This window comes from Aulonocara sp. 'chitande type north' Nkhata Bay, linkage group LG18, assembly GCF_057382095.1.
Source record: "Aulonocara sp. 'chitande type north' Nkhata Bay isolate Kocher_YH1m ecotype deep benthic linkage group LG18, A_spYH_male_GT1.1, whole genome shotgun sequence".
Lineage (NCBI taxonomy): Eukaryota > Metazoa > Chordata > Actinopteri > Cichliformes > Cichlidae > Aulonocara > Aulonocara sp. 'chitande type north' Nkhata Bay.
The window spans coordinates 5300588-5328291 of NC_141361.1; the positions used below are offsets into that span (position 1 = coordinate 5300588).

Consider the following 27704-nt stretch of genomic DNA (forward strand, 5'->3'; position numbering starts at 1 on the left):
TTACATAGCTTGTTTGGTCTGGTGGAGTCTTTCAGTGCAAGGTACTGTTGCAGGTTTTGTTTAGCTGATAAAGATGACTTTCAAACAGAATTCTCTGAAGATTTCCCCCAAAATAGTGTTGCGCACCAAAGACAACCACACTGCTCACTGTCAGGAAATGTCTAATAATCCATTGCTTCCTTATGTTTTTGGTGTAAAGAGTTCATGCTTATTGAATTCACTGACATATTTTCACACAACTGAGAACTTCTCAGTTGATGTGATGCATGATGTTTTGGAAGGAGTGGCCCAGTACAAACTGAAGTTATTGTTTTTGTATTTAAAAGAACAACATCTTACATTGGGAGAAGTGAATTTGAGAATACAAAGTTTTGATTATGGATTCATGGAGAAAAACAATAGGCCAGTAGCTGTGAATTTAGGTGGAGAGTCTAATGATCTGGGACTGAATGCTATTCAGACATGGTGCTTACTGAGGAATGTTCCCCTCATGTTTGGAGATTTGGTAACCTCTACTGACCAACATCGGGGCCTACTACTTTTATTACTACAGATAGTTAACATTGTATTTTCTCCTATGTTATCTCAAGGTATGTGTGTATATTTAAAACATTTGATTGTGGAACACCACAAACTGTTCAAGATGTTGTATCCCCAGAAAAACCTTTTACCAAAGCACCATTTTCTTATCCATTATCCTCGCTGCATCCAAAAAATAGGGCCTGTACTTCATAGTTGGTGCATGCGCTATGAAGGTAAGCACAATTTTTTCAAGAAACTGCTCAAATCATTCAAAAATATCACCAAAACGCTGGCCAAAAAAACACCAGAATTATATGGCATACATTTGGCAATCTTCAACAACCTTTAGTCGGTTAGACATTGGTCCAGGAAAAATGGTGTCTTTAGATATGGTAAAAGGAGGTTCTGGAATTGCAATAGCAATGCAACTGCCCAATAGAGTTCAAGTTATGAAAGTGAACTGGGCTAAACAGAATGGTATTGTTTACCGCCCGCATTTGGTTATTTGTGGCAAAGTAGTGTCTGAAATGCCTGTGTTTTACCAGATTGAGTCAGTTCTGATAATACATGAGAAACTGGCAGAGGTGGGACCAAGTCATTGTTTTGCAAGTCTCAAGTAAGTCTCAAGTCTTTATCCTCAAGTCTCAAGTCAAGTCTCAAGTAATGTCAGGCAAGTCAGAGTCGAGTCTCAAGTCACTGGTGTAAAAGTCCGAGTCAAGTCACAAGTCTGAAACTTTGAATTTCAAGTCCTTTCGAGTCTTTAAAAAAAAAAACAACGAAAAAATAATGTTGCAGTTATGCTAAATGTAAATATTAGACCATGTAATTTTAAAATCTGTGTTTTTCTCAACACATGACAAAATAGTGAACTTAGAAAATATACACAAATTGTGAAATTGCACCTCTTTAAAATGCAGCTCAATTAAACCTAGCCCCAAGAATAATTTTCACCAACAGTTCTGAGATAAGCTGCATGTTATTCTTGGATGCGGTTGTAGGACCAGCTTTAAAATCGCATGACAAAAATATCATACACATTAAAAAAAACTGCATCACCAACGTAGCCTGGACAACATTTGCTAGTTAGATGAAGTCAGCTATCTCATCTTAGCATATTTATATGCATATTTATAATCATACGGTTCTTGGAGTGAGTGCATACACTCATGAAGTTTAGTAACTTCAGGTCACTGCAACAAGCCCAGGTATAGTTTACCGACGGATGGGTACAGGGACCATGAAATGCACCGTGTAGAACGAAAGACCATCGTACGTATCATAAGTTTACCAGTCTCACAAATCGTCGTCATAAATACACATTCCTTAACAGTTTATTAATAGGACCTTTGAGCTCAACGGTAATTAATTAGTAGTGGAAATAATTTCTGGTAGCATCACAGAAATGTAGCAGTGACAATAATATTGTATGCTGTAATCGTACTGGACAATTAGTGATACAAAACAACTGTTTTATCCTGTGAATAAAAGTATATGTTTTTGTCAATGTACCATAATAACAGAAGCGAAACGCAATATTGTGTCAGGACAATTCACTATTTATGCACAATAAATAAAGGAGCATAGCGCGACAATTTCTGTTCAGCGCCAGACTTGCTTGTAACCTATATCACCAATTATGTTAAGAAAAATGACGCATTAACTACTAAAAAACACTGACCTTCGTGTAAATGCTTGGAGCAGACTAACCTGTGAGCTGGAGGGTTCTGGGACGTTATATTTGGTCTTTGAATGGCTGCAATCCAGGCCATCCATCGCGTCTTTGTTACTTCGGAAACATGGCTCGAACAATTTCTCTTCAACGAGGTAATCCGATAACAACCGATCTCTTTACCCGTCGGCTTCCCGTGGCTGTCATGCGACCGGCTGTTGCAGTTAATAATACAACGGCTTCTTGACATTTTTGTGTTTCTTTTTATCGCTGTGTGACTGATTTTAATTGAAAGTCTGCGTGCGCTAGTACCGCTTGCCACGAGTTCCCAGAATCCTTTGCGGTTCTACCCGTGAATGACGTCACATTTTCAATCTCTATATAATATGCATGTTAAATTTTATATTTGGGGTAAAATATCAAGTCTTTTCAAGTAAACCGGTTCAAGTCCAATTCAAGTCCCAAGTCATTGGTGTAAAAGTCCAAGTCAAGTCACAAGTCTTACAACATTTTTTCAAGTCAAGTCTAAAGTCATAAAATTAATGACTCGAGTCTGACTCGAGTCCAAGTCATGTGACTCGAGTCCACACCTCTGGAAACTGGTACTTCTCATTTTGCCATTATGTACAGTAGCCTTTCAAGAACATTTCCATGCTTATGAGTTGACCAGGACAAAGCAAGATTTAGTTGTCTTTCATGTTGACAGCCTGCATTATCCCAGGCCTTTTGACATACAATTGTCGTATGGAGTGAATGACAACTGTCATTACTTACTGTCATTTGTAAGAGTTTGTTATGCTAATAAATGCTGTTACTGTAACCTGTATGTTTGTAGTTATTTTCATAATATAGGATAGATCACAGCCATTTAGAAATATAGCATCATATGATAAATATGAAAAAATAATGAAAATGAAATATTATTACACATTAGAGTGAACTTGGACTAAAAATAACTCTATAAAGTGAAATCATATTACTCTAAACAGTGTGAATAACCCTCAGTGTTAAATATTTTTACACATTTTGTTGTTAATTTTGACACTAAACTGAGTAGAATTAACACTAAAAAGTTAACACTGGCCATAGAGTAAATTTTACCCTAATTTTGAGTGGGACCAAATGTTATCTGAAACAGAGTTAAAATCAACTCTCTAAGTGTAAAATTGACAGTTTTTTACTGTGTGGCCTCATATCAAATGTGAAGGCAGAATGAGTCTACGTTTGACGTTTGTTTATATCTAATCTTCCTTTTCAAACATTTAAACAGCAGCGAGTCTGCAGCTGAGGGAACACAAACTCAAATTGTCGGAACAGGTTTGCTCGTTTCTTGGATTCATTTGGTGATTTATTAAATGTATAACTGTTATTCTAATCTGCTGCTGGGTCTCTTACACTTTTCTTTATGCTGTATATTTTCACGTCTCTGGAATAGTTGGCAGTTAGTCAGCTGGGAAACTCTGCATATCGTGGATATGCTGACCTCGCTCCGTGGTGTACAGGGCCGTTTACCCTCATGATTAATATTCACAATAAAAATATTAGCCGAACATCATGAAGTCTGTATGTGTTTCATAGTGTCGAACAACCTTTGTACAGTTAAAGCCAGCAGTTACTATGTTATGCCTTTTGGTCAAAAGTCAGTAGTTAGTGCATAGTCTGATTAAGTTACATAAGCAAAGTGATAAATAAGTTCAAAGTTAAGAAATATTATAAGTGATTCATGCTAAAAACAGTTAAAATGTATGGGTTTGTAATTTGCTCAGAGTGAGACATCGTTATCACAAGCGATCTTTGTATTGTATGTGCGGAAATGGGAGCGAGGGAGCGCTCTGATCATTAACATATCTTTGACGTATTTTCTCCGTTAATGCCGTGAAAAGTGTTTCGGCAGTATTAAAAGAGTGAACGAGTTCATGTACACGCTAAGAGTGCCCTACACGCTTGTACCTTGGGAAACGTTCGTCTTTGTGAGTATTAATATGTTCAGAGATAACTTTTATATGTGTTTACATGGAGTGAACTGTGATGCTAATGTAACGCACGTGTTAAGCTAGGCTAATCAGTAAGTTGTCATTAAGATGTGTATTAGCTAGCAATTTATTTTCATTTTCTGTATGTTTCAGTTACAAATGAGAAATAGCAAGGAGAAGCCTTGAGAGAGATAAGGCTTTAAAGGATCTTCATTAAAAGCAAGAAAGGCAAGCCTTGTGTGGAAGGTCTCCTCTATTTTTCCCATCACCTTCACTCAATACCAGGTTGAGATGCAAATGAGGAGACTTCACTCAGGCAAGTCTGCTGGACCAGACGGAGTGAGTCCCCTTGTCCTCAAGGCCTGTGCCCCCCAGCTGTGTGGAGTCTTTCATAAACTGTTTATGCTGAGTCTGAGTCTGCAGAGGGTCCCGGTGATGTGGAAGACATCATGCCTCGTCCCTGTACCAAAGACGCCTCGTCCCAGTGGCCCCCAGGATTACAGGCCCGTGGCACTGACCTCCCACATCATGAAGACCCTGGAAAGGCTCATCCTGGACCAGCTGCGACCCATAGTAAGACCACATCTGGATCCCCTTCAGTTCGCTTATCAGCCTCGTCTCGGAACTGAGGACGCCATCATCTACCTGCTCAATCGTGTCTACACCCATCTGGACCAGCCGGCGAGCACTGTGAGGGTCATGTTTTTTGACTTTTCCAGTGCTTTCAACACCATCAGGCCGACCCTCCTGGGTGATAAGTTAGCAGCGATGCAGGTGGATGCTTCTCTGGTGTCCTGGATTGTTGATTACCTGACAGGAAGACCACAATATGTACGTCTCCCACAGTGTGTGTCTGACAAGGTGATTAGCAACACAGGGGCACCACAGGGGACTGTCCTCTCCCCCTTCCTCTTCACCCTCTACACCACAGACTTCAGCCACTGCACAGAGACCTGCCATCTTCAGAAGTTTTCTGATGACTCTGCGGTGGTTGGATGCATCAGCAGGGATGATGAGACAGAGTACGGGCTGTGGTCGACTCCTTTGTCACGTGGTGTGAGCAGAATCATCTGCAGCTCAACGTGGCAAAGACCAAGGAACTGATCGTGGACTTCAGGAAGACCAGGAAACACTTGACCCCTGTTTCAATCCAGGGGGTCAGTGTTGACATTGTGGAGGACTATAAATACCTTGGAGTACACATTGACAATAAACTGGACTGGGCTAAAAACACCACAGCACTTTACAGGAAGGGCCAGAGTCGTCTCTATTTTTTGAGGCGACTGAGGTCCTTCAACATCTGCCAGAAAATGCTGAGGATTTTCTATGAGTCTGTGGTGGCCAGTGCGATCCTCTATGCTGTTGCATGCTGGGGGAGCAGGCTGAGGGTCGCAGATGCCAACAGACTTAATAAACTGATCCGTAAGGCCAGCAATGTTGTGGGGATGGAGCTGGACTCCCTCAAGGTGGTGTCGGAGAGGCGGATGCTGTCCAAGATAAAGACAATGTTGGATAACACCTCCCACCCACTCCATGACATGTTGGTCAGTCACAGGAGCTCGTTCAGTGAGAGACTGAGATTACCGAAAAGCACCACTGAACGACACAGGAAATCTTTCCTGCCTGTGGCCATCTCCCTGTACAACGCATCCACTTAACACACTGTTTGCTGCTACAACTACACATGTTTCTTTTCCAAATATTTATTTATAAGTGACTTATGTATGTATGTATGTATGTATGTATGTATGTATATATATGTATATATTGTACTATTCTTAGTTAGCGTATTGTCTGTCTTGTCTTAATGTTGGTTTAAAATGGAGCACTGTAACAAAAAATAATGGTTTTGACTTGATCAGCGTTAACCCCGCCCCCTGAGTTTGATGGGTGAGGCTGACAGATAAAATTATTTCAAGATGAGAGCCAGGCGCCAGGACTGCCAAAATGAAATGAATAAATATATCATTAAATAATTAATTAAATGTGTCAATAATTAATTAATTAAATGTGTGTTGGCCCTGCGACAGACTGGCGACCTGTCCAGGGTGTACCCCGCCTCTCGCCCTATGACAGCTGGGATAGGCTCCAGCGCCCCCCGCGACCCTGAAAAGGATAAGTGGAAGCGAATGGATGGATGGATGGATGGAATAATTAATTAAAATGTGAAATACATAAATAATTAATTAAACGTGTCAATAATTAATTAATTACATGTGTCATAACTATTTATTTAATTAATTAATTCCAATTTTAATTAATTATTGCCACATTTAATTCATTATTTAATGGTGTATTTAATTAATTCATTATGGCAGTCCTGACGCTCCATAGGCACCGGCGCCAGAGGTGAGGTTGAATACAAAGACTGTCCTCTGGACACCGTATAACATGGCCGATCCCAAGGCCCTATATGTATGTGTTATGAGAGTGTGAGTAATGTGGATGTCTAGGTTGTGGAATAAAATCAGTCTGCTGATAAAACAGTGAGCACAGTGAGAAGATCTTCACTGAGCTGATCCATCTCATCTCATAAAATTGAGGCACAGGTGACCAGGAGGGGACAGAGGGGGAACGACCTTTTATTGCTTTTTTCTACAACAATTTCTTAGTTCAGCTGCAGTATTTGATATCCTGTAATGACTAAAATGATCATTTAAACTAATTTACATAAAAAGATTGTCTTTTAAATGTTAAGTTTATTTAACAACTTTAAAGGCTGAGCAGTGCTATTTTTAAATGAAAAACTCACAGGCTCACATGTTCCAGGATTGAATTAGTGTCTGATAACCCTCCCTCTTCCTGCTCTCTAACTCAGCACCTCCTCTCTGTCCACATGTTCCCTTGTTCCCTCCCCTTCTGATCTGCAGTTTGAAGATGGGTGCAACCAACATGTGGTGACGTATAAGAGCTGACAGATCCCATTCGCTACAGAAACCTATGTTGTTTAGATCAGAGCAGTTTCAGTTCTGAGGAAGTGAAACTCACACAGTCACTGACACTGTTGGGTGAAATGGCGCAGAAAAGTGTTCAGCTGGACCGAGAAACCTTCTCTTGTTCGATCTGTTTGGATCTACTGAAGAATCCGGTGGCTATTCCCTGTGGACACAGCTACTGCATGAACTGTATTGAAAGCTTCTGGGATGAAGAGGAAAAGAAGAAAATCTACAGCTGCCCTCAGTGCAGACAGACTTTCACAGCGAGGCCTGTCCTGGTGAAAAACACCATGTTAGCAGTTTTAGTGGAGGAGCTGAAGAAGACTGGACTCCAAGCTGCTCCTGCTGATCACTGCTATGCTGGACCTGAAGATGTGGCCTGTGATGTCTGCACTGGGAGAAAAATGAAAGCCTTCAAGTCCTGTTTAGTCTGTCTGGCATCTTACTGTGAGAAACACCTTCAGACTCATTATGATTCACCTACATTCAAGAAACACAAGCTGGTGGAGCCCTCCAAGAAGCTCCAGGAGAACATCTGCTCTCGTCATGATGAGGTGATGAAGATGTTCTGCCGTACTGATCAGCAGAGTATCTGTTATCTCTGCCCTGTGGATGAACATAAAGGCCACGACACAGTCTCAGCTGCAGCAGAAAGGACTGAGAGGCAGAGAAAGCTGGAGGTGAGTCGACAAAACATCCAGCAGAGAATCCAGGACAGAGAGAAAGATGTGAAGCTGCTTCAACAGGAGGTGGAGGCCATCAATCAGTCTGCTGATCAAACAGTGGAGCACAGTGAGAAGATCTTCACTGAGCTGATCCATCTCATCCAGAAAAGAAGCTCTGATGTGAAGCAGCAGATCAGATCCCAGCAGGAAACTGAAGTGAGTCGAGTCAAAGAGCTTCAGGAGAAGCTGGAGCAGGAGATCACTGAGCTGAAGAGGAAAGATGCTGAGCTGAAGCAGCTCTCACACACAGAGGATCACATCCAGTTTCTACACAACTACCCCTCACTGTCAGCACTCAGTGAGTCTACAGACTCATCCAGCATCAATATCCGTCCTCTGAGCTACTTTGAGGATGTGACAGCAGCTGTGTCAGAGGTCAGAGATAAACTACAGGACATTCTGAGAGAGGAACGGACAAACATCTCACTGACAGTCACTGAAGTGGATGTTTCACTGTCACAACCAGAGCCAAAGACCAGAGCTGGATTCTTAAAATATTCATGTGAAATCACACTGGATCCAAACACAGCAAACACATGGCTGTTATTATCAGAGGGGAACAGAAAAGCAACATTTATGAAACAACAACAGTCTTATTCTGATCATCCAGACAGATTCACTTGGTGGTATCAGGTCCTGAGTAGAGAGAGTCTGACTGAACGTTGTTACTGGGAGGTGGAGTGGAGAGGGGGAGGAGTTGATGTAGCAGTCGCATACAAGAATATCAGCAGAAAAGGAGGTGATGAATGTTTATTTGGATGGAATGACAAATCTTGGTCATTAAATTGTAACAACAACAGTTTTACATTTCGGTACAACAACATTAAAACTCCTGTCTCAGGTCCTCGTTCCTCCAGAGTAGGAGTGTACCTGGATCACAGAGCAGGTATTTTGTCCTTCTACAGCGTCTCTGAAACCATGACTCTCCTCCACAGAGTCCAGACCACATTCACTCAGCCGCTCTATGCTGGACTGTTGGTTTACCGTAATTATGGAGCCACTGCTGAGTTGATTAAAGTGAAATAGACTGAAGTCTTTCATATTGTTGTAAGTTTAAATCTGTATTTTAGTTCCCTTTTAGTTTCTCTCCATCATTATTGTGGTATTTATGTGCTGCACATAAATCAGATGTCAGTCAAACATTATGGGCAGTACCTCGACATCTTCAACATGTTGTCTTGATGTTTTTACGTTTTATAGGTGGAGCTCTTTCCTGTGTCTGTTCAGCCATGGAGACTATCAATGCTTATGGATATTTTTATTTGAAAAATTTCTCCACATGACAACATAAACTTCTCTATCTTCTAAATGTTTACTGAATATTTTTCTTAGGTATTTGTATGTTGTTGTTTCTCTTCACTGATCTTAACAGAGAAGTCTACAGACCTTCCTTTATCACACAGATTTTATTCTCATTTGTACATTTATAAAGAAAACAATTAATTACAGAGCAATAAGAAATTTTAAGAAAGTGCACTATATCATAATTTATAGTAAAGTGTATTAAAGCATCGTTAGTTAGTCACTTATTTAGTTTGGAGCTGTATCATCTGACACTGTAGAAACATTTCCTCCAGCTTCAGCACAGAATGTTAAAAACAGAACTATTAATGAGAACAAACAGTAGGAACACAGTATCAGCAAACATCATGGCTTAAAATGGAGAGTAAAAATCTAAAAAGAAATAAACAAATTAGTAAAAAGGATTTCCTGTTGACATGTTATTGGTCCTATCTTGTCTGCAGCACCTCCAGGATGCTTCTTATATGTTTCTGGTTATTTTTGCACCAATTTTAGTTTTTGTCAGTAGGAAGTTCAAGTTCAACTCAGTGTGTTTGTTTGTTTTTTTCAAACTGATGCCTGACCTTGAACACCAAACATCTGTCAATAAAGCAATGATATAAAATGCTTATATTAGTACTGAAAAACTGCATATCCACTTTACAAATATAAATAATGATATAAATCCACAGCTGAACTGGAGGAGCAGCTGATCTAGTTCACTCATGTGTTTCTGGACTAAGAGTTGGAGCAAATACCTTATGATTCAGTGATGTTTGTTTTTGTTCAATATTTTGTAGATCCAAGAGTGAGTTTGACTCATGATGATGATGTTCCGAATTAAACAAAGTTGGTCACAAATTCTTCAAAGCTGTTTATTAAGAATATATTCACTTGGACTCATGAGACAGGCTTGTGATCCAAGGGAGCCATCAACTGGACAATTACTGACATGACAACAAAAAAGCTAAGTACAGAGGGGGGAACAGAGGTGAAAATACTTGCTTTAAAGGATTGTAATGTTTCCTTTTAAAATAAGTCTCTAAGGTCAGACAAAGGGACAGAAACTCATAGCTTTCTACCAGCCCAATGACAAAACTATAAGTTGTTTTTTAACATCTACTTTTTCATCTATTTGGCAGTCACAGTGAAAAGTATAAACATTGGCACGCTTTGTCTTGTGATTCTGCTGTTCGTAAAAAATGACCATGCGCAAAGTACCAGACTTTAAGGCTTTGACTTGATGCCAATGGCCTGAGGAGGACAGTATTACCCTTGGACATGTGTAGTCTGCCGTCTACTCAATAGAAGAAGAAGAAGCGCGGAAATGGCACAACTGTCTTCAGTTTCTGGGAGAGTTTAACAATGAGAGACTGATGATGCAGAAGAAATCTCCGTGGTTAAAAACATTAAAAACAGTCGTCCAGGATGATGAGATCCGCCACTGGCTCAGACTGCTGTATATCAGCCGGAGACCCGAGATGAAGTCACGCAGCAGGTATGTAAAACTGTGATGTTCTCAATGAACTAACACAGGAACGATCTGAGCTCAGTCTGTAAGCTAACAGGCTAAAATCAGAGAGCAGCTAATCAAACAAGTGCGTCCGTTTTTTTTAAAGGTCAACTTTTAACAATAGACTTTCATGAGACACATCAAAACCAAACAGGGAGGGAAAGCTTCGGTTTTCTGCACTGTGCCACAGTTCGCTGTCTGCTTCGGTTCACGACGCCTCACTCCGGGGCTACAGACAGTTCTCTGCCGCCTGTGGTGCTCCTCACCTCCGTCTGCACCCACAGACTTCCCGAGGTGGAGGCAGGCCGGCAGGGACTTTGAGAGATGGGCTTTACTTTTAAAAATAGCCCTTAATCAGGGTCTAACTCACTAAAAGATGGCCACATGTCTCTCTCCAACTTAATCTCTTTCTTTTAAGTAATTGTTTTTCATTGAAATGAAATTAATTGTTCAATAAAATGATTACATTTATAATTGAATTAAAGTTAAATGAATCAAGGTGATTTTGACTTTGCTAGTTAACAGGAAGAGAAACAAACTTACACAGGATAAAATGAAATTTGGACCCAGCAGAAAAAGTCAGATCACAGACAAACAGAAACATTCCTCTTTGGCTAAAATAAAATGCAGATTATTGCTCATCTGCAGTTTTAATCATGGTGAATAATTTATGATTCAGCCAAGTAAGATTCTTCTGTGTGGAGGTTTTTCCCCTGTCAAAAGGCATTGACCATTACCTTCATCTAAACATGGAATTTAAGTCATGTAGTTGCCGTTGTTTGTTTTTAAAGAGGTCATAATATTTTTGTGATGGTAGAAATTTATCTTCAAAGTAATAGTTATAAAGTGAATTAATAAGACTTTCCAACAAAGAGAGGGAGTCACATGGTGCTTCTGAAACATTTGTACAAACCTCTCTCACATATGTGAGCAACATGCTCACAGTGTACAGCCCTGCTGACTGAGGCTGCACCTTTACCTGTCTAATCTTTTTCTTTTTACTTTGTTCCTCAAGTCCCACATCAACATGAAGTGTAAGGAGGAGGAAGATCTGGCTGGCCAGCAGGTCTGGAAGCAGGAGAGGAACTTCAATCTGGACCAGGAGGACACAGATCCCCCACAGATCAAAGAGGAACAGGAGGAACTCTGCATCAGTCAAGAGGGAGAACAGCTTGTAGTGAAACACGAGGATGAAGGCATCGTCGTCTGGAGCGGGGAAGAGCGGCTCAGACAGCTGCATAACATCTGGAAACCTGAGAAAGATTTACAGACCAGCGGTAAAACTGTAATGGCTTTTCTGAAGTGTTAACATTAATATTAAACCTACAGTTTGTATCAGTCAGATCTATTTAATGTGTATTCGTGAAAACATGACAGGGAGTTTTAAATGGACTGGTTCTTATATAGCGCTTTTCTACTCAATCTTGAGCACTCAAAGCGCTTTACAAAACTTGTGCATTCACCCACTCACTCCCATTCGCACAAGCACATTTTTCTTAGTGCTTTCTACCAACATTCAGACACACATTCCACAGATCAAAGAGCAACTTGAGGCAACTTGGAGTTAGTATCTTGCCCAAGGATATTTGAAATGCAGACTAGGTGAAGCCGGGAATCGAACCGATCAGTAGATGATCTGCTCTACCGCCTGAGCTACAGCCACCCCCAATAGTGAAGATTATTTTGAAAAATATCAAGATGTAGATCAGTTTCGAGATCAACTCCAAAATAGATCATCAGTCAGTCAGTAATAAGTGAGTTCTTTTTTGTTTGAAAGGTTTTTTTTACTCTTAATGTTGCTGAAAAATGTCAGAACTCAAGTTCTCATTTGCATCAGAGTGCACAAATAACTTCATTTTTACACACTTTTAATTTCACCTGCAAATGTGAGCAACATGCCCTCATTACAGACTTTAACTAAAACTTTATCTTCTCAGAAGTGTTTTTCTATAATTACATTTTTTTTATTGTTCGTTTAGAAGCAATAGTGGAGAGACCGGCTGACTGCTGCAGAAGAAATCTGCTCTGAGGTTAACAGAACGTCTGATCGTCCAGTATGAGATCAACCTTCAGCAGAGACTGCTGGATATCAGCCGGAAACCCGAGATAAAGTTACGCATAACAGGTAAAACTGCGATGGTCTCAGTGGACTAACACAAGAATACAACTCATGTAGGACCTGATCAGAGCTCAGCTTGTAGGCTAACATACTGAAATCAGGGAGCGGCTAATCACACAAGTGCGTCTCTTTTTTACGGTAAACTTTTAGCATTAAACAAACCTTGAAACCGAGAGAAAGTGCCTTTATAGAAGATTTATTTAGAAGATTAAGATAAAGGAGGCAGGGAGGGAAAGCTTCTGTTTTCTGCACTGTGCCACAGTTCGCTGTCTGCTTCGGCTCTCTGACCCTCACTCCGGGGCTACAGACAGTCCTCTGCCGCCTGTGGTGCTCCTCACGTCCGTCTGCACCCACAGGCTTCCCGAGGTGGAGGCAGGCCGGCAGGGACTTTGAGAGATGGGCTTTACTTTCAAAAATACCCCTTAATCAGGGTCTAACCCTACAAGACCATCGTGCCTCCCCCACCATCCTCACCTCATTTTAAAATGTATATTTTTCAACTGAATTATATTTGGGTTCAAGAAAATGATGAAGTTTTTAAAATAACTTTGTAATGTTCTAATAAACAGTCTTAACTCGAACTAAATCAGCTCAAATCTCACAGATGTCAGTGTTATTCACAAAGCATGGAAACATAGTTGTTAGTTTTGAATGCAGCCACAGCAGGCAAACTATGGCTGCATGCTCCAAAGAACAGGAGCACAGTAACTGAACACACTCTTAGCACACTTACATCTGATTTTGGGAACAGTTAACAGATCTGAACCTGATGACCTGAGAGGTTTAACTGGGTCAAAGGTCGAGAGCCAATTGAGAACTGTCCAGTTAAACCAACTAAATGATGAAACCTTTGATTTAAAATGTCATGATCAACAGTATCAAAGGCAGCAATGAGATCAAATAGAACTAAGACTGAAACTCTGAGTCCCTAATAATCTTCAGATCACTGATGACTTTAGTTGGGTTGATTCTGTGCAATGACTGGCTGTGAAACCTGACTGGTACTTATCTGCTATGGCACTGTGAGATTTTCAGTTTAATCTACAACAATGACAAACATTTACTTGCAGCGTGAAGCTGGCAGCAGCTACCTGAATGATTTGTACTCTGAACTTTCCTAATAAGAGTATCAGAGCTCGAGAGTAACTTACACTTTCATTGTTCACGTTTGTACAGTTTAAATTTCACTCCCATATGAGGACATGCTCAGAGTGGACTATATTTGCTCAGATGTGTTTTCCTGTCATCACATTATTAACCTTTTTCCTCAGTGACCCTTTGTTCCTCAAGATCTCCCCCTAACATGAAGTGTGAGGAAGAGGAGGGCCTGTATGACCAGCAGGTCTCCAACCAGGAGAGGAACTCCAGTCTGGACCAGGAGGGCCCAGATCCTCCACAGATCAAAGAGGAAGAGGAGGAACTCTGCATCAGCGATGACGTAGAAAAGATTGTACTCAAACAGGAGGATGAAGGCCTCATCTGGACTGAAGAAGAGCAGCTCAGACAGCTGGATAACATCTGGAAACCTGAAATGAACTTACACAGCAGGGGTATGTAAAACCGTAATGGTCTTACCTAAAAATTAATATGACTTTAATTCATTCAATAAAGATATTTTGGAAACACATCAGAGTTCTTCAAGGCCAGTGTTTAAATAAACTCAGCTGATTGTTAGTCGAGGTTTTCTGAGAGCTTCGCTGCTTTTTATCCCCATATTTTAATCCTACTTTTAAATTTCCCCTTCTGTCTGATGTTTGTCTTATCATTTACATAAACATCTTTCCAACAGTAATTGGTGGACAAACTGTGATTGGTGCATAGAAATTTACTAACGTGTTAGAAGTGAGTGCATGAAATCTTATTTTAACAGTTTCCAGGTCTGGGTAAATGATATGATGATATTTCTGATGATATTTTGATTAAACTCTGTTGTAGAGTTGGAAATGGACAGCTGTAGACACCACTGCCGAGTAGTCATTCTTGTTATACTTCTATATTTATCTAAGACAAGTAATTTTGTCCATTTGTCACCTCAGCTTTCCCACAACAGCATGAATGTGAGGAGGAACTGGTTTTTGGGGACCAGGAGAGAAACTTCAGCCTCGACCAGGAGGATCCGGAGCTTCCACAGATAAAAGAGGAAGAGGAGGAACCTTGCACCAGTCAGGACGTAGATCAGCTTGTAGTGAAGCAGGAGACTGAAGGCATTATTATCTTCATGGTGGCTCCTACTTATGAGGAAAGTGAGCCAGAGCTGGACAGTGAACATCTCCTTTCTTCCAGCTCTCCTGAACCAGAGAGCAGAGATCAGCAAGACAACTTTCCTGTGTCAGAGAGTCAGCGTAAAACTGACACAAGTAAAAAGTTTGTGAAATGTGAGATTTGTGGAAAAACCTTTGAGTACAGATCCAAACTAACGAGACATATGAGGGTTCACACAGGTGAGAAGCCACATTCTTGCAGCACCTGCGGAAAAAGATTCAGCCTGATGATAAACTTGAAAACTCACATGAGAATCCACACAGGTGAAAAGCTTCATTCAGAGGATACAGTTACAAAGACACATGAGGATTCACACTAGTTAAAAGTGGGAGAACTGTCAGATGAAGCAGTCCACTGAGAAGCCAGATCAGAGCAGATCAGATGACCTCCTTCCTTAAAAAACTCTGTATTGTTTATTGTATGTAGGGGTGGGAGATATAGCCTCAAAATAATATTTCAAGAAACTTACATTTAAAAAAAATAATGTACATTTTATCAGCTCGGCAGGCAGCAGCATTTATATGTGTAAGTAAATGATGGATTTTCCATCTTTCTCTTCCAGTGAGCTGCTGTCACTGATGACAGCTTAGCTAATTCAAAGTGTGAAAATGTGGCCACCTCAAGGTGCTTGATATTGTAAGGTAAAGACCCAACAATAATACAATGAAAACAGAGAAAACCCAAACAGTCATATGACCCCCTATTAGCAAGCGTTTTGGCGACAGTGGGAAGGAAAAACTCCTTTTTAACAGGAAGAAACCTCCAGCAGAACCAGGCTCAGGGAGGGACCCCCATCTGCAACAAGGAAAGTTTTAAGTCTAATCTTAAAAGCTGAAGGCTCTGCCTCCCATTCTACCTTTAAATACTCTATGAACAACATTATAGTGCAATGTTAGTGACACGGCATACATGAAATATGAGCACATAAGTATCCTCAGGGGTGTTTTTCCTGGAAGTTTTAAGAAAAGTGTATTACAAGTGCTTACACTCTAGCTTAATATCCAAAATAACCTTGTAATGCGGAGCCTGCACAATTCTGTCATATAAGCAGAGGTGGAAAGTAACGAATTACATTTACTTGCGTTACTGTAATTGAGTAGTTTTTTTGTGTATTTGTACTTTTTAAAGTCATTTTTCAAGTCTGTAATTTTACTTTTACTTAAGTATATTTTTTAAAAAGTATTGTAGTTCGCTACGTTTTCAATCACACCCGTTACTGAGTAAATTAAAAAAACCATTGCGCTTCGGAAATACTGCAGGGAATGATGGGTAGTAGAACAAATTGGCGCTAAGGTCACGTTAAAGATGGAGTCTGACATCGGTGTTATGGATCCAGTGAAAAAAGAAGCCCCGTCGAATTCTGCTGACCCTGAACTCGAAGAAACGGATGTGAACCCCTGGCCGTATTTAAGGGACCATTTCGGCTTCAAGTGCAAGAAAGGCAACAGCTTTATTATGCAGTGTAAGCTGTGTTTGCCCAGAGAGACCGAGTTAGCAGCTTTTAAAAATTCCACATCAAACCTGCGCAAGCATGTGGAGGTAAGTTAAATACAACTCGTACCGTTATGGTAGCAAAAAGGCTGTGTTCAAATTAATCACATTAAGTTAAGACATCTGTGAAGAACACAGATAACGTTGGTTGGTACTAGCAACTTGCTGTAATCGGGCACGTTGTTGTCCACGCAACTTACATTTTTTTTACTGGGTTGGTAAATTGCCAAAAGAAAATGTGTTTACCTACGTTTTTCCTGTTTGTTAATAATAAGAATTTATTTAAAAAAAAGAGTTAAATTAAAGACAGAAGCGGCTACTTTCTTACTTAACCCACATATGTTCACACTGCAGGCAAAAGAATAACAGAGCGCTCACTTACCTTAGATTAGTCAAAGACAGCTGACTTCTGTTACTTGTTAATTAGCACTTGCAACCTCCCGTTAACTAGCCTGTTACTGTCCAATAAAAAAAACCCCACGAGGTATATTGGTATAATTTACCAGCGGTAGCTATGTAATGCATTGATGTCTTATTAGGGACATCAAAAAACTTTCTCTCAAACTTAACACTGGCCTGCCTGCCTCAGCTGCCTTCGAGCGTCTCTTTAGCTGTGCTGGACTACTGTTCACTGCAAAGTGAGCAAGGATGAACTCTACTAACTCTGAAAATCAACTGCTCCTCAAAATTAACAGGAAGTTCAGAGAGTAACACTCTAGGATGGATACAAAGGAACTTTAATCTAGAGGTACAGTAGGGCAGGGCCAAGTTTAAAAAATTCAAAAACATTTTTAAAGCAGCTGCCGTTCAGTTCAGTACTTGTTCTCTTATTTGACAGTTTAGAACACATTCTCATGTGAAAGAATGATATGGTTTTGTATTGAAAACACTGTGATACCTGACGGTTTGGTTTGGTTGATTGGTTTGGTGACCATTATCCATTTTCATGTATAGACTTGCAGTTTAACTGCCACTGCACTTTAATTTGTAAAGTTTTTCTTTTCACTAAAAAAGAACTACTTTGAGATTTATATCCCACTGTCCTTTTTTGCACTACTCAGAAGCGGCTGTCCTCCTGCTGACAGAAAAGTAACTATGTAACTTTTACTCTGAGTACATTTTAAATGAGCTACTTTTTACTTTTACTTGAGTACATTTTTAGACAGGTAATTTTACTTGTACTTGAGTAAAATTTCAGCAAAGTAATAGTACTTTTACTTGAGTAAAATATTTTAGTACTCTTTCCACCTCTGCATATAAGGAAAAGAAATTCTACCTGGTTTGTTTCATCTTGGGTCGAGCTTTTTAACCTCCTGCTTTTCCACCGTGTAGCACATCAGTAATTTCCATCCACTGACTGCTCTTGCTGTTATATGAAATGTAACTCGCGAGTGCTCCAGTGATGCATGGTTGAATCATTTGTTTACCTTTGGGTCGCACATCACTGCTGCTAGTATCTCCTGCTCACGTGCCTTCACAGCCCGGTTGTACTCAAGTGTGTTTTTGCTTAAAGTGTTGTAACAGGTTTGCTTTTTTCACTTTCAGTGGGAAAAGTTTTCTTGCATATTTTGCGAACATTCAGCTACCAAACTGTGACTGGAGCCCGACATATGGCTCTGGCTGTGAGACATGACTGGGGTTGACTCATTGGGGTGAATGCAAACACATGATGTTCCTCTAAACACACTTTTTTGTAAACATTTATACCAGTATTATTGCAGATCATATGATATGTCACAGCCCTAATTCTGTTTGTTGCATATTCCATTAAAACCTGTAATGAAGATGAAACACGTATTTACATTCATTTGATGTGATATTTGTATCGTGTTGAGCTGTGGAGGTGACAAAAAAGTTGCTGAGATGTTTTATTTTTTTGTTTAGTGGAGAGGTTTTACTCCACAGAGTCAAAGCTGGAAAGAAACACACATGAGACCAAACATTTTGTGATTTAATCTTGATTTTCATGAAGACTGAATTTCAGCATGTGCTCATCCTGTTGATTCGTATGTTGGTGTTGGTTATGTGTCTTAAAAGTGAAATAAAGATTTCTTTAAAACTTCTTGTGGCTATTTTTTTAAGGCACAATCTTTACAACATGAAACAACGTCTGTGAAGCACATTTTGTACAGTGGGCAGGGAGACTTGCCCATCACTGTGGTGGTGGGGTGGATGAGATTTGCCTGCGGTCACTTAAGGCTCTGTATGTTGTGGGTCTGTCCTGGTTGTCCTGCTCAAACATTGTATGGAAGTTGAGGTCAGTGCCTTCAGACCGGCCAACTATGGTGGTAATCATGGTCCCCTGTTTTATGAAGGGAGTGTAGAGGGTATGTTTGCACTTCAGGCCTCCCTAGGAAGGTCTATATCTGTAGTCACTTTCACTGTTTTCTTATTGCTGTTTCAAATTGTTGTTTCTGTTTGTAGCCTTTTTATTGAAGGATTTTGGTTTATATTATTAATATGTGCATTTGTTGTTATTAATAATATTTGCTTCACTCTCCATTTGATGTGTTTTTGGTATGTTTTACTTTTAATTGTTCTATGATTATGTTTATGTGTGGTTTATAATTATATTTAAGTTCTGGGTTTTTTTTATGAATAAAAGTGACTTAACTTGTCAGAGATATGAGACTTTGGGCATTTCCCCTTCTGTCTTATTCTCAGTGTCTTGTCTCCATGTTTATTTACCTCTGTGTTGCTATCTTTGTGTCTCTGTCTCTTTCTCTTCCCCTGTTCAGTGGGATTTAAGACTTCCAACAAATAATTTCAAAGGGTCAATTAAATTTTAATAAAACCATTTTACTCAACACTGCACTCGAATTTTAGCATTTTTTTTTACTCAGTCATAAAAAGATTCATCTTAAAATATGTTTTAGATACATTTTTATTACTTTTTTCTTTCTTTCTTTTCTTGTTGTTGTCCCGTTTCGTTTTTTAGCCATCAGAATTATTGTCTGAAGGCCAAAAAAGATGCCCAACTAACTTAATTTACCAAATGGACCATCACGGCCTTGCCATATTGGTCCATTTGATCAACCTTTGTTATTATTTATTTATTTTAATTTATTTTCAGTTGTTACAGATAGGACAGACATGACTGGGGGATAAGAAAGAAAGAAAGAAAGAAAGAAAGAAAGAAAAGGGGAAGAGGGACAGTGAGAAAGGGCACTTAAAAAATATCTCCCAGGTCACCTGTTGAGAGAAGAAAATAAGAGAAAACAAGCAAAAAAGAGCAACATAATAACACAACACCATTGCAATAATCTAGCTAAGTGTAAATAACAGTAAATATTAAATACTGAATGTGATTGTGCAGCACGCAAGATTGACATCGCATAATGTGGTTTGAGGTAGCAGCCAAGAAAGGTGTAGCTTGTGTGTGTGAACACCTGTGTGGATGAGTGCTCGTCTATTCAAAAGGCTTCTCCATGTAACGATCTGCTGGTGTGGGGAGCCATAGCCCCGTCCCCCAGGGCATGAAGCAGGCATGGAGGAGATCCAGGCCCCAGACATCCAGAGGCCCCCAGAGTGCGAGCGCCCAAAGAGGACCACCGGAGGGGCAACCGTGCCACCTTCCTGGGAAGAGCTGAGGAGAGCCCCAGATGAGGGGTCACCCAACAGCCACAGAGCAGAAGCCAGAGGGGGCGGCAGTGACGTACACGCGGGCTCTGCCGGCAGTCAGCTGTGCCAGAGTGAATCGCCCCCGCAAGGGGCCCGACCGAGCCACGGGCACCAGGCCCCACAGAGCAGCTGTACCAGCAGTGAGCTGGTACAGACCTGAGCGTCCAGCCCTGGACACCAAGAACGCACCGATGTCTGAGTTCATCAACCAGGGAGTGTGGTGAGGGGAAATAGGCCTCCATACCTTGGAGGGCCTGAGATGTTCCAAGGGGGTGGAGTCTAAGACTAGGCACACACAGACCCAAACATGCATTCCCACCCTCATGCACACATATACAAATACTCGGCGCTCATCCAACCTGGATACAGACACAAATGGACACTGTACATGTACTGTACAGCACGGCCTCTCCTGAGAACCCTCAATGTCTACATGCATTTAAAACTGAGAGGTGGGCACCGGCGCCAGAGGTGAGGTTGAATACAAAGACTGTCCTCTGGACACCGTATAACATGCCCGATCCCAAGGCCCTATATGTATGTGTTATGAGAGTGTGAGTAATGTGGATGTCTAGGTTGTGGAATAAAATCAGTCTGCTGATAAAACAGTGAGCACAGTGAGAAGATCTTCACTGAGCTGATCCATCTCATCTCATAAAATTGAGGCACAGGTGACCAGGAGGGGACAGAGGGGGAACGACCTTTTATTGCTTTTTTCTACAACAATTTCTTAGTTCAGCTGCAGTATTTGATATCCTGTAATGACTAAAATAATAATTTAAACTAATTTACATAAAAAGATTGTCTTTTAAATGTTAAGGTTATTTAACAACTTTAAAGGCTGAGCAGTGCTATTTTTAAATGAAAAACTCACAGGCTCACATGTTCCAGGATTGAATTAGTGTCTGATAACCCTCCCTCTTCCTGCTCTCTAACTCAGCACCTCCTCTCTGTCCACATGTTCCCTTGTTCCCTCCCCTTCTGATCTGCAGTTTGAAGATGGGTGCAACCAACATGTGGTGACGTATAAGAGCTGACAGATCCCATTCGCTACAGAAACCTATGTTGTTTAGATCAGAGCAGTTTCAGTTCTGAGGAAGTGAAACTCACACAGTCACTGACACTGTTGGGTGAAATGGCGCAGAAAAGTGTTCAGCTGGACCGAGAAACCTTCTCTTGTTCGATCTGTTTGGATCTACTGAAGAATCCGGTGGCTCTTCCCTGTGGACACAGCTACTGCATGAAGTGTATTGAAAGCTTCTGGGATGAAGAGGAAAAGAAGAAAATCTACAGCTGCCCTCAGTGCAGACAGACTTTCACAGCGAGGCCTGTCCTGGTGAAAAACACCATGTTAGCAGATTTAGTGGAGCAGCTGAAGAAGACTGGACTCCAAGCTGCTCCTGCTGATCACTGCTATGCTGGACCTGAAGATGTGGCCTGTGATTTCTGCACTGGAAGAAAAATGAAAGCCTTCAAGTCCTGTTTAGTCTGTCTGGCATCTTACTGTGAGAAACACCTTCAGCCTCATTATGTAGCAGCTCAGTTAAAGAAACACAAGCTGGTGGAGCCCTCCAAGAAGCTCCAGGAGAAGATCTGCTCTCGTCATGATGAGGTGATGAAGATGTTCTGCCGTACTGATCAGCAGAGTATCTGTTATCTCTGCTCTGTGGATGAACATAAAGGCCACGACACAGTCTCAGCTGCAGCAGAAAGGACTGAGAGGCAGAGAGAGCTGGAGGTGAGTCGACAAAACATCCAGCAGAGAATCCAGGACAGAGAGAAAGATGTGAAGCTGCTTCAACAGGAGGTGGAGGCCATCAATCAGTCTGCTGATCAAACAGTGGAGCACAGTGAGAAGATCTTCACTGAGCTGATCCATCTCATCCAGAAAAGAAGCTCTGATGTGAAGCAGCAGATCAGATCCCAGCAGGAAACTGAAGTGAGTCGAGTCAAAGAGCTTCAGGAGAAGCTGGAGCAGGAGATCACTGAGCTGAAGAGGAAAGATGCTGAGCTGAAGCAGCTCTCACACACAGAGGATCACATCCAGTTTCTACACAACTACCCCTCACTGTCAGCACTCAGTGAGTCTACAGACTCATCCAGCATCAATATCCGTCCTCTGAGCTACTTTGAGGATGTGACAGCAGCTGTGTCAGAGGTCAGAGATAAACTACAGGACATTCTGAGAGAGGAACGGACAAACATCTCACTGACAGTCACTGAAGTGGATGTTTCACTGTCACAACCAGAGCCAAAGACCAGAGCTGGATTCTTAAAATATTCATGTGAAATCACACTGGATCCAAACACAGCAAACACATGGCTGTTATTATCAGAGGGGAACAGAAAAGTAACATTTATGAAACAACAACAGTCTTATTCTGATCATCCAGACAGATTCACTAACAGGTTGCAGGTCCTGAGTAGAGAGAGTCTGACTGAACGTTGTTACTGGGAGGTGGAGTGGAGAGGGGGAGTTTATGTAGCAGTTGCATACAAGAATATCAGCAGAAAAGGAGGTAATGAATGTGTTTTTGGACATAATGACAAATCTTGGTCATTAAATTGTAACAACAACAGTTTTACATTTCGGTACAACAACATCCAAACTCGTGTCTCAGGTCCTCGTTCCTCCAGAGTAGGAGTGTACCTGGATTACAGAGCAGGTATTTTGTCCTTCTACAGCGTCTCTGAAACCATGACTCTCCTCCACAGAGTCCAGACCACATTCACTCAGCCGCTCTATGCTGGACTCTGGTTTTACTATTATTATGGAGACACTGCTGAGTTGATTAAAGTGAAATAGACTGAAGTCTTTCATATTGTTGTAAGTTTAAATCTGTATTTTAGTTCCCTTTTAGTTTCTCTCCATCATTATTGTGGTATTTATGTGCTGCACATAAATCAGATGTCAGTCAAACATTATGGGCAGTACCTCGACATCTTCAACATGTTGTCTTGATGTTTTTACGTTTTATAGGTGGAGCTCTTTCCTGTGTCTGTTCAGCCATGGAGACTATCAATGCTTATGGATATTTTTATTTGAAAAATTTCTCCACATGACAACATAAACTTCTCTATCTTCTAAATGTTTACTGAATATTTTTCTTAGGTATTTGTATGTTGTTGTTTCTCTTCACTGATCTTAACAGAGAAGTCTACAGACCTTCCTTTATCACACAGATTTTATTCTCATTTGTACATTTATAAAGAAAACAATTAATTACAGAGCAATAAGAAATTTTAAGAAAGTGCACTATATCATAATTTATAGTAAAGTGTATTAAAGCATCGTTAGTTAGTCACTTATTTAGTTTGGAGCTGTATCATCTGACACTGTAGAAACATTTCCTCCAGCTTCAGCACAGAATGTTAAAAACAGAACTATTAATGAGAACAAACAGTAGGAACACAGTATCAGCAAACATCATGGCTTAAAATGGAGAGTAAAAATCTAAAAAGAAATAAACAAATTAGTAAAAAGGATTTCCTGTTGACATGTTATTGGTCCTATCTTGTCTGCAGCACCTCCAGGATGCTTCTTATATGTTTCTGGTTATTTTTGCACCAATTTTAGTTTTTGTCAGTAGGAAGTTCAAGTTCAACTCAGTGTGTTTGTTTGTTTTTTTCAAACTGATGCCTGACCTTGAACACCAAACATCTGTCAATAAAGCAATGATATAAAATGCTTATATTAGTACTGAAAAACTGCATATCCACTTTACAAATATAAATAATGATATAAATCCACAGCTGAACTGGAGGAGCAGCTGATCTAGTTCACTCATGTGTTTCTGGACTAAGAGTTGGAGCAAATACCTTATGATTCAGTGATGTTTGTTTTTGTTAAATATTTTGTAGATCCAAGAGTGAGTTTGACTCATGATGATGATGTTCCGAATTAAACAAAGTTGGTCACAAATTCTTCAAAGCTGTTTATTAAGAATATATTCACTTGGACTCATGAGACAGGCTTGTGATCCAAGGGAGCCATCAACTGGACAATTACTGACATGACAACAAAAAAGCTAAGTACAGAGGGGGGAACAGAGGTGAAAATACTTGCTTTAAAGGATTGTAATGTTTCCTTTTAAAATAAGTCTCTAAGGTCAGACAAAGGGACAGAAACTCATAGCTTTCTACCAGCCCAATGACAAAACTATAAGTTGTTTTTTAACATCTACTTTTTCATCTATTTGGCAGTCACAGTGAAAAGTATAAACATTGGCACGCTTTGTCTTGTGATTCTGCTGTTCGTAAAAAATGACCATGCGCAAAGTACCAGACTTTAAGGCTTTGACTTGATGCCAATGGCCTGAGGAGGACAGTATTACCCTTGGACATGTGTAGTCTGCCGTCTACTCAATAGAAGAAGAAGAAGCGCGGAAATGGCACAACTGTCTTCAGTTTCTGGGAGAGTTTAACAATGAGAGACTGATGATGCAGAAGAAATCTCCGTGGTTAAAAACATTAAAAACAGTCGTCCAGGATGATGAGATCCGCCACTGGCTCAGACTGCTGTATATCAGCCGGAGACCCGAGATGAAGTCACGCAGCAGGTATGTAAAACTGTGATGTTCTCAATGAACTAACACAGGAACGATCTGAGCTCAGTCTGTAAGCTAACAGGCTAAAATCAGAGAGCAGCTAATCAAACAAGTGCGTCCGTTTTTTTTAAAGGTCAACTTTTAACAATAGACTTTCATGAGACACATCAAAACCAAACAGGGAGGGAAAGCTTCGGTTTTCTGCACTGTGCCACAGTTCGCTGTCTGCTTCGGTTCACGACGCCTCACTCCGGGGCTACAGACAGTTCTCTGCCGCCTGTGGTGCTCCTCACCTCCGTCTGCACCCACAGACTTCCCGAGGTGGAGGCAGGCCGGCAGGGACTTTGAGAGATGGGCTTTACTTTTAAAAATACCCCTTAATCAGGGTCTAACTCACTAAAAGATGGCCACATGTCTCTCTCCAACTTAATCTCTTTCTTTTAAGTAATTGTTTTTCATTGAAATGAAATTAATTGTTCAATAAAATGATTACATTTATAATTTAATTAAAGTTAAATGAATCAAGGTGATTTTGACTTTGCTAGTTAACAGGAAGAGAAACAAACTTACACAGGATAAAATGAAATTTGGACCCAGCAGAAAAAGTCAGATCACAGACAAACAGAAACATTCCTCTTTGGCTAAAATAAAATGCAGATTATTGCTCATCTGCAGTTTTAATCATGGTGAATAATTTATGATTCAGCCAAGTAAGATTCTTCTGTGTGGAGGTTTTTCCCCTGTCAAAAGGCATTGACCATTACCTTCATCTAAACATGGAATTTAAGTCATGTAGTTGCCGTTGTTTGTTTTTAAAGAGGTCATAATATTTTTGTGATGGTAGAAATTTATCTTCAAAGTAATAGTTATAAAGTGAATTAATAAGACTTTCCAACAAAGAGAGGGAGTCACATGGTGCTTCTGAAACATTTGTACAAACCTCTCTCACATATGTGAGCAACATGCTCACAGTGTACAGCCCTGCTGACTGAGGCTGCACCTTTACCTGTCTAATCTTTTTCTTTTTACTTTGTTCCTCAAGTCCCACATCAACATGAAGTGTAAGGAGGAGGAAGATCTGGCTGGCCAGCAGGTCTGGAAGCAGGAGAGGAACTTCAATCTGGACCAGGAGGACACAGATCCCCCACAGATCAAAGAGGAACAGGAGGAACTCTGCATCAGTCAAGAGGGAGAACAGCTTGTAGTGAAACACGAGGATGAAGGCATCGTCGTCTGGAGCGGGGAAGAGCGGCTCAGACAGCTGCATAACATCTGGAAACCTGAGAAAGATTTACAGACCAGCGGTAAAACTGTAATGGCTTTTCTGAAGTGTTAACATTAATATTAAACCTACAGTTTGTATCAGTCAGATCTATTTAATGTGTATTCGTGAAAACATGACAGGGAGTTTTAAATGGACTGGTTCTTATATAGCGCTTTTCTACTCAATCTTGAGCACTCAAAGCGCTTTACAAAACTTGTGCATTCACCCACTCACTCCCATTCGCACAAGCACATTTTTCTTAGTGCTTTCTACCAACATTCAGACACACATTCCACAGATCAAAGAGCAACTTGAGGCAACTTGGAGTTAGTATCTTGCCCAAGGATATTTGAAATGCAGACTAGGTGAAGCCGGGAATCGAACCGATCAGTAGATGATCTGCTCTACCGCCTGAGCTACAGCCACCCCCAATAGTGAAGATTATTTTGAAAAATATCAAGATGTAGATCAGTTTCGAGATCAACTCCAAAATAGATCATCAGTCAGTCAGTAATAAGTGAGTTCTTTTTTGTTTGAAAGGTTTTTTTTACTCTTAATGTTGCTGAAAAATGTCAGAACTCAAGTTCTCATTTGCATCAGAGTGCACAAATAACTTCATTTTTACACACTTTTAATTTCACCTGCAAATGTGAGCAACATGCCCTCATTACAGACTTTAACTAAAACTTTATCTTCTCAGAAGTGTTTTTCTATAATTACATTTTTTTTATTGTTCGTTTAGACCTCCACCAGCAAACTGCCTGTAAGGAGGAGGAGTTTGTCGCCAATCAGCAGGAGAGGAACTCAAGTCTGGACCAGGAGGACCCAGATCCTCCACAGATTAAAGAGGAACAGGAGGAACTCTGCACCAGTCAGGAGCTGGAGGAGATTGTACTGAAGCAGGAGATCAATAGTTTTATGGTGACTTCTAGTTTTGAGGAAAGTGACCTCAGTGAATCAGAACCAAACGATGACCAGCTCCTTGCTCTTAACTTTCCTGAACCAGAGCTTGAGGAACAGGAAGAAAACCAGCATGTGGACTCGGGATCAACTAGAAATGCGGAGCTGAAGAAAAGGAGACGTCACAAAAACCGAACAGATAAGTCTCGGAGTGAAACTGATACAAGTAAAAAATCTGTAAGCTGTGACACTTGTGGAAAAACTTTTCAGTGTAAATCCAACCTGACGAGACACATGAGAGTTCACACAAGTGAGAAGCCACATTCTTGTAGCACCTGTGGGAAAAGATTCATTTGGAAATCAGGATTGGAAACTCACGTAAGGATCCACACAGGCGAGAAGCCATATTTTTGCATCACCTGTGGGAAAAGATTTAATAAGAAATCCGGATTTGAAAGTCACGTGAGAATCCACACAGGCGAGAAGCCGTATTTCTGTAGCACATGTGGGAAAAGATTTGGTAAGAAATCAGGACTAGAAACTCATTTGAGAATCCACACCGGTGAGAAAGCGTATTCTTGCAACGTCTGTAGGAAAGAGTTTAGAGACTTGTCGACTATGAAAAGTCACAGAAGGATCCACACAGGTGAGAAACCATATATTTGTAGCTCCTGTGGGGAAAGATTCAGTTGGAAATCAGGACTGAATTTTCATCTAAGGATCCACCTGAGTGACAAACCAAATCACTGCAGCACCCGAGGTAGAAAATGACCTCATGCTCCAAGTCACGGTACATTTCCTGTCCACAGCAGTGAAGGGCACTCTATGTTGTTTGTTCCAGCCCTGACTTTATGTTTCTCTAAGTTTGATATTCTTTTTAT

The 27704-nt window shown here is 40.6% G+C and overlaps 4 protein-coding genes across 5 annotated transcripts; all 4 read left to right on the forward strand.

The window, feature by feature from the left end:
- Positions 1-7159: 7159 nt before the first annotated feature.
- On the forward strand, positions 7160-8851 carry LOC147307772 (tripartite motif-containing protein 16-like). Of its 2 annotated transcripts, XM_086273071.1 has the most exons (2): positions 7178-7518; positions 7690-8851. In XM_086273071.1, exons 1-2 carry the CDS (start codon positions 7178-7180, stop codon positions 8849-8851), a joined length of 1503 nt encoding a protein of 500 aa, XP_086129197.1. The 2 variants fall into 2 exon arrangements, with proteins under 2 accessions (XP_086129198.1, XP_086129197.1); XM_086273072.1 differs by having other exon boundaries at positions 7160-8851.
- Positions 8852-13968: 5117 nt separating this feature from the next.
- LOC147307773 (uncharacterized) lies at positions 13969-18553 on the forward strand. The gene is made up of 2 exons (XM_086273177.1): positions 13969-14288; positions 14775-18553. Exons 1-2 carry the CDS (start codon positions 14042-14044, stop codon positions 15317-15319), a joined length of 792 nt encoding a protein of 263 aa, XP_086129303.1. The 5' UTR covers positions 13969-14041; the 3' UTR covers positions 15320-18553.
- A 2679-nt stretch (positions 18554-21232) lies between these two features.
- On the forward strand, positions 21233-22918 carry LOC147307774 (tripartite motif-containing protein 16-like). Its single transcript, XM_086273107.1, has one exon. The coding sequence runs from the start codon at positions 21248-21250 to the stop codon at positions 22916-22918; it is 1671 nt and encodes a 556-aa protein (XP_086129233.1). The 5' UTR covers positions 21233-21247.
- Positions 22919-26661: 3743 nt separating this feature from the next.
- LOC147307775 (uncharacterized) lies at positions 26662-27704 on the forward strand. Its single transcript, XM_086273161.1, has one exon. It carries the CDS (start codon positions 26842-26844, stop codon positions 27592-27594), a length of 753 nt encoding a protein of 250 aa, XP_086129287.1. The 5' UTR covers positions 26662-26841; the 3' UTR covers positions 27595-27704.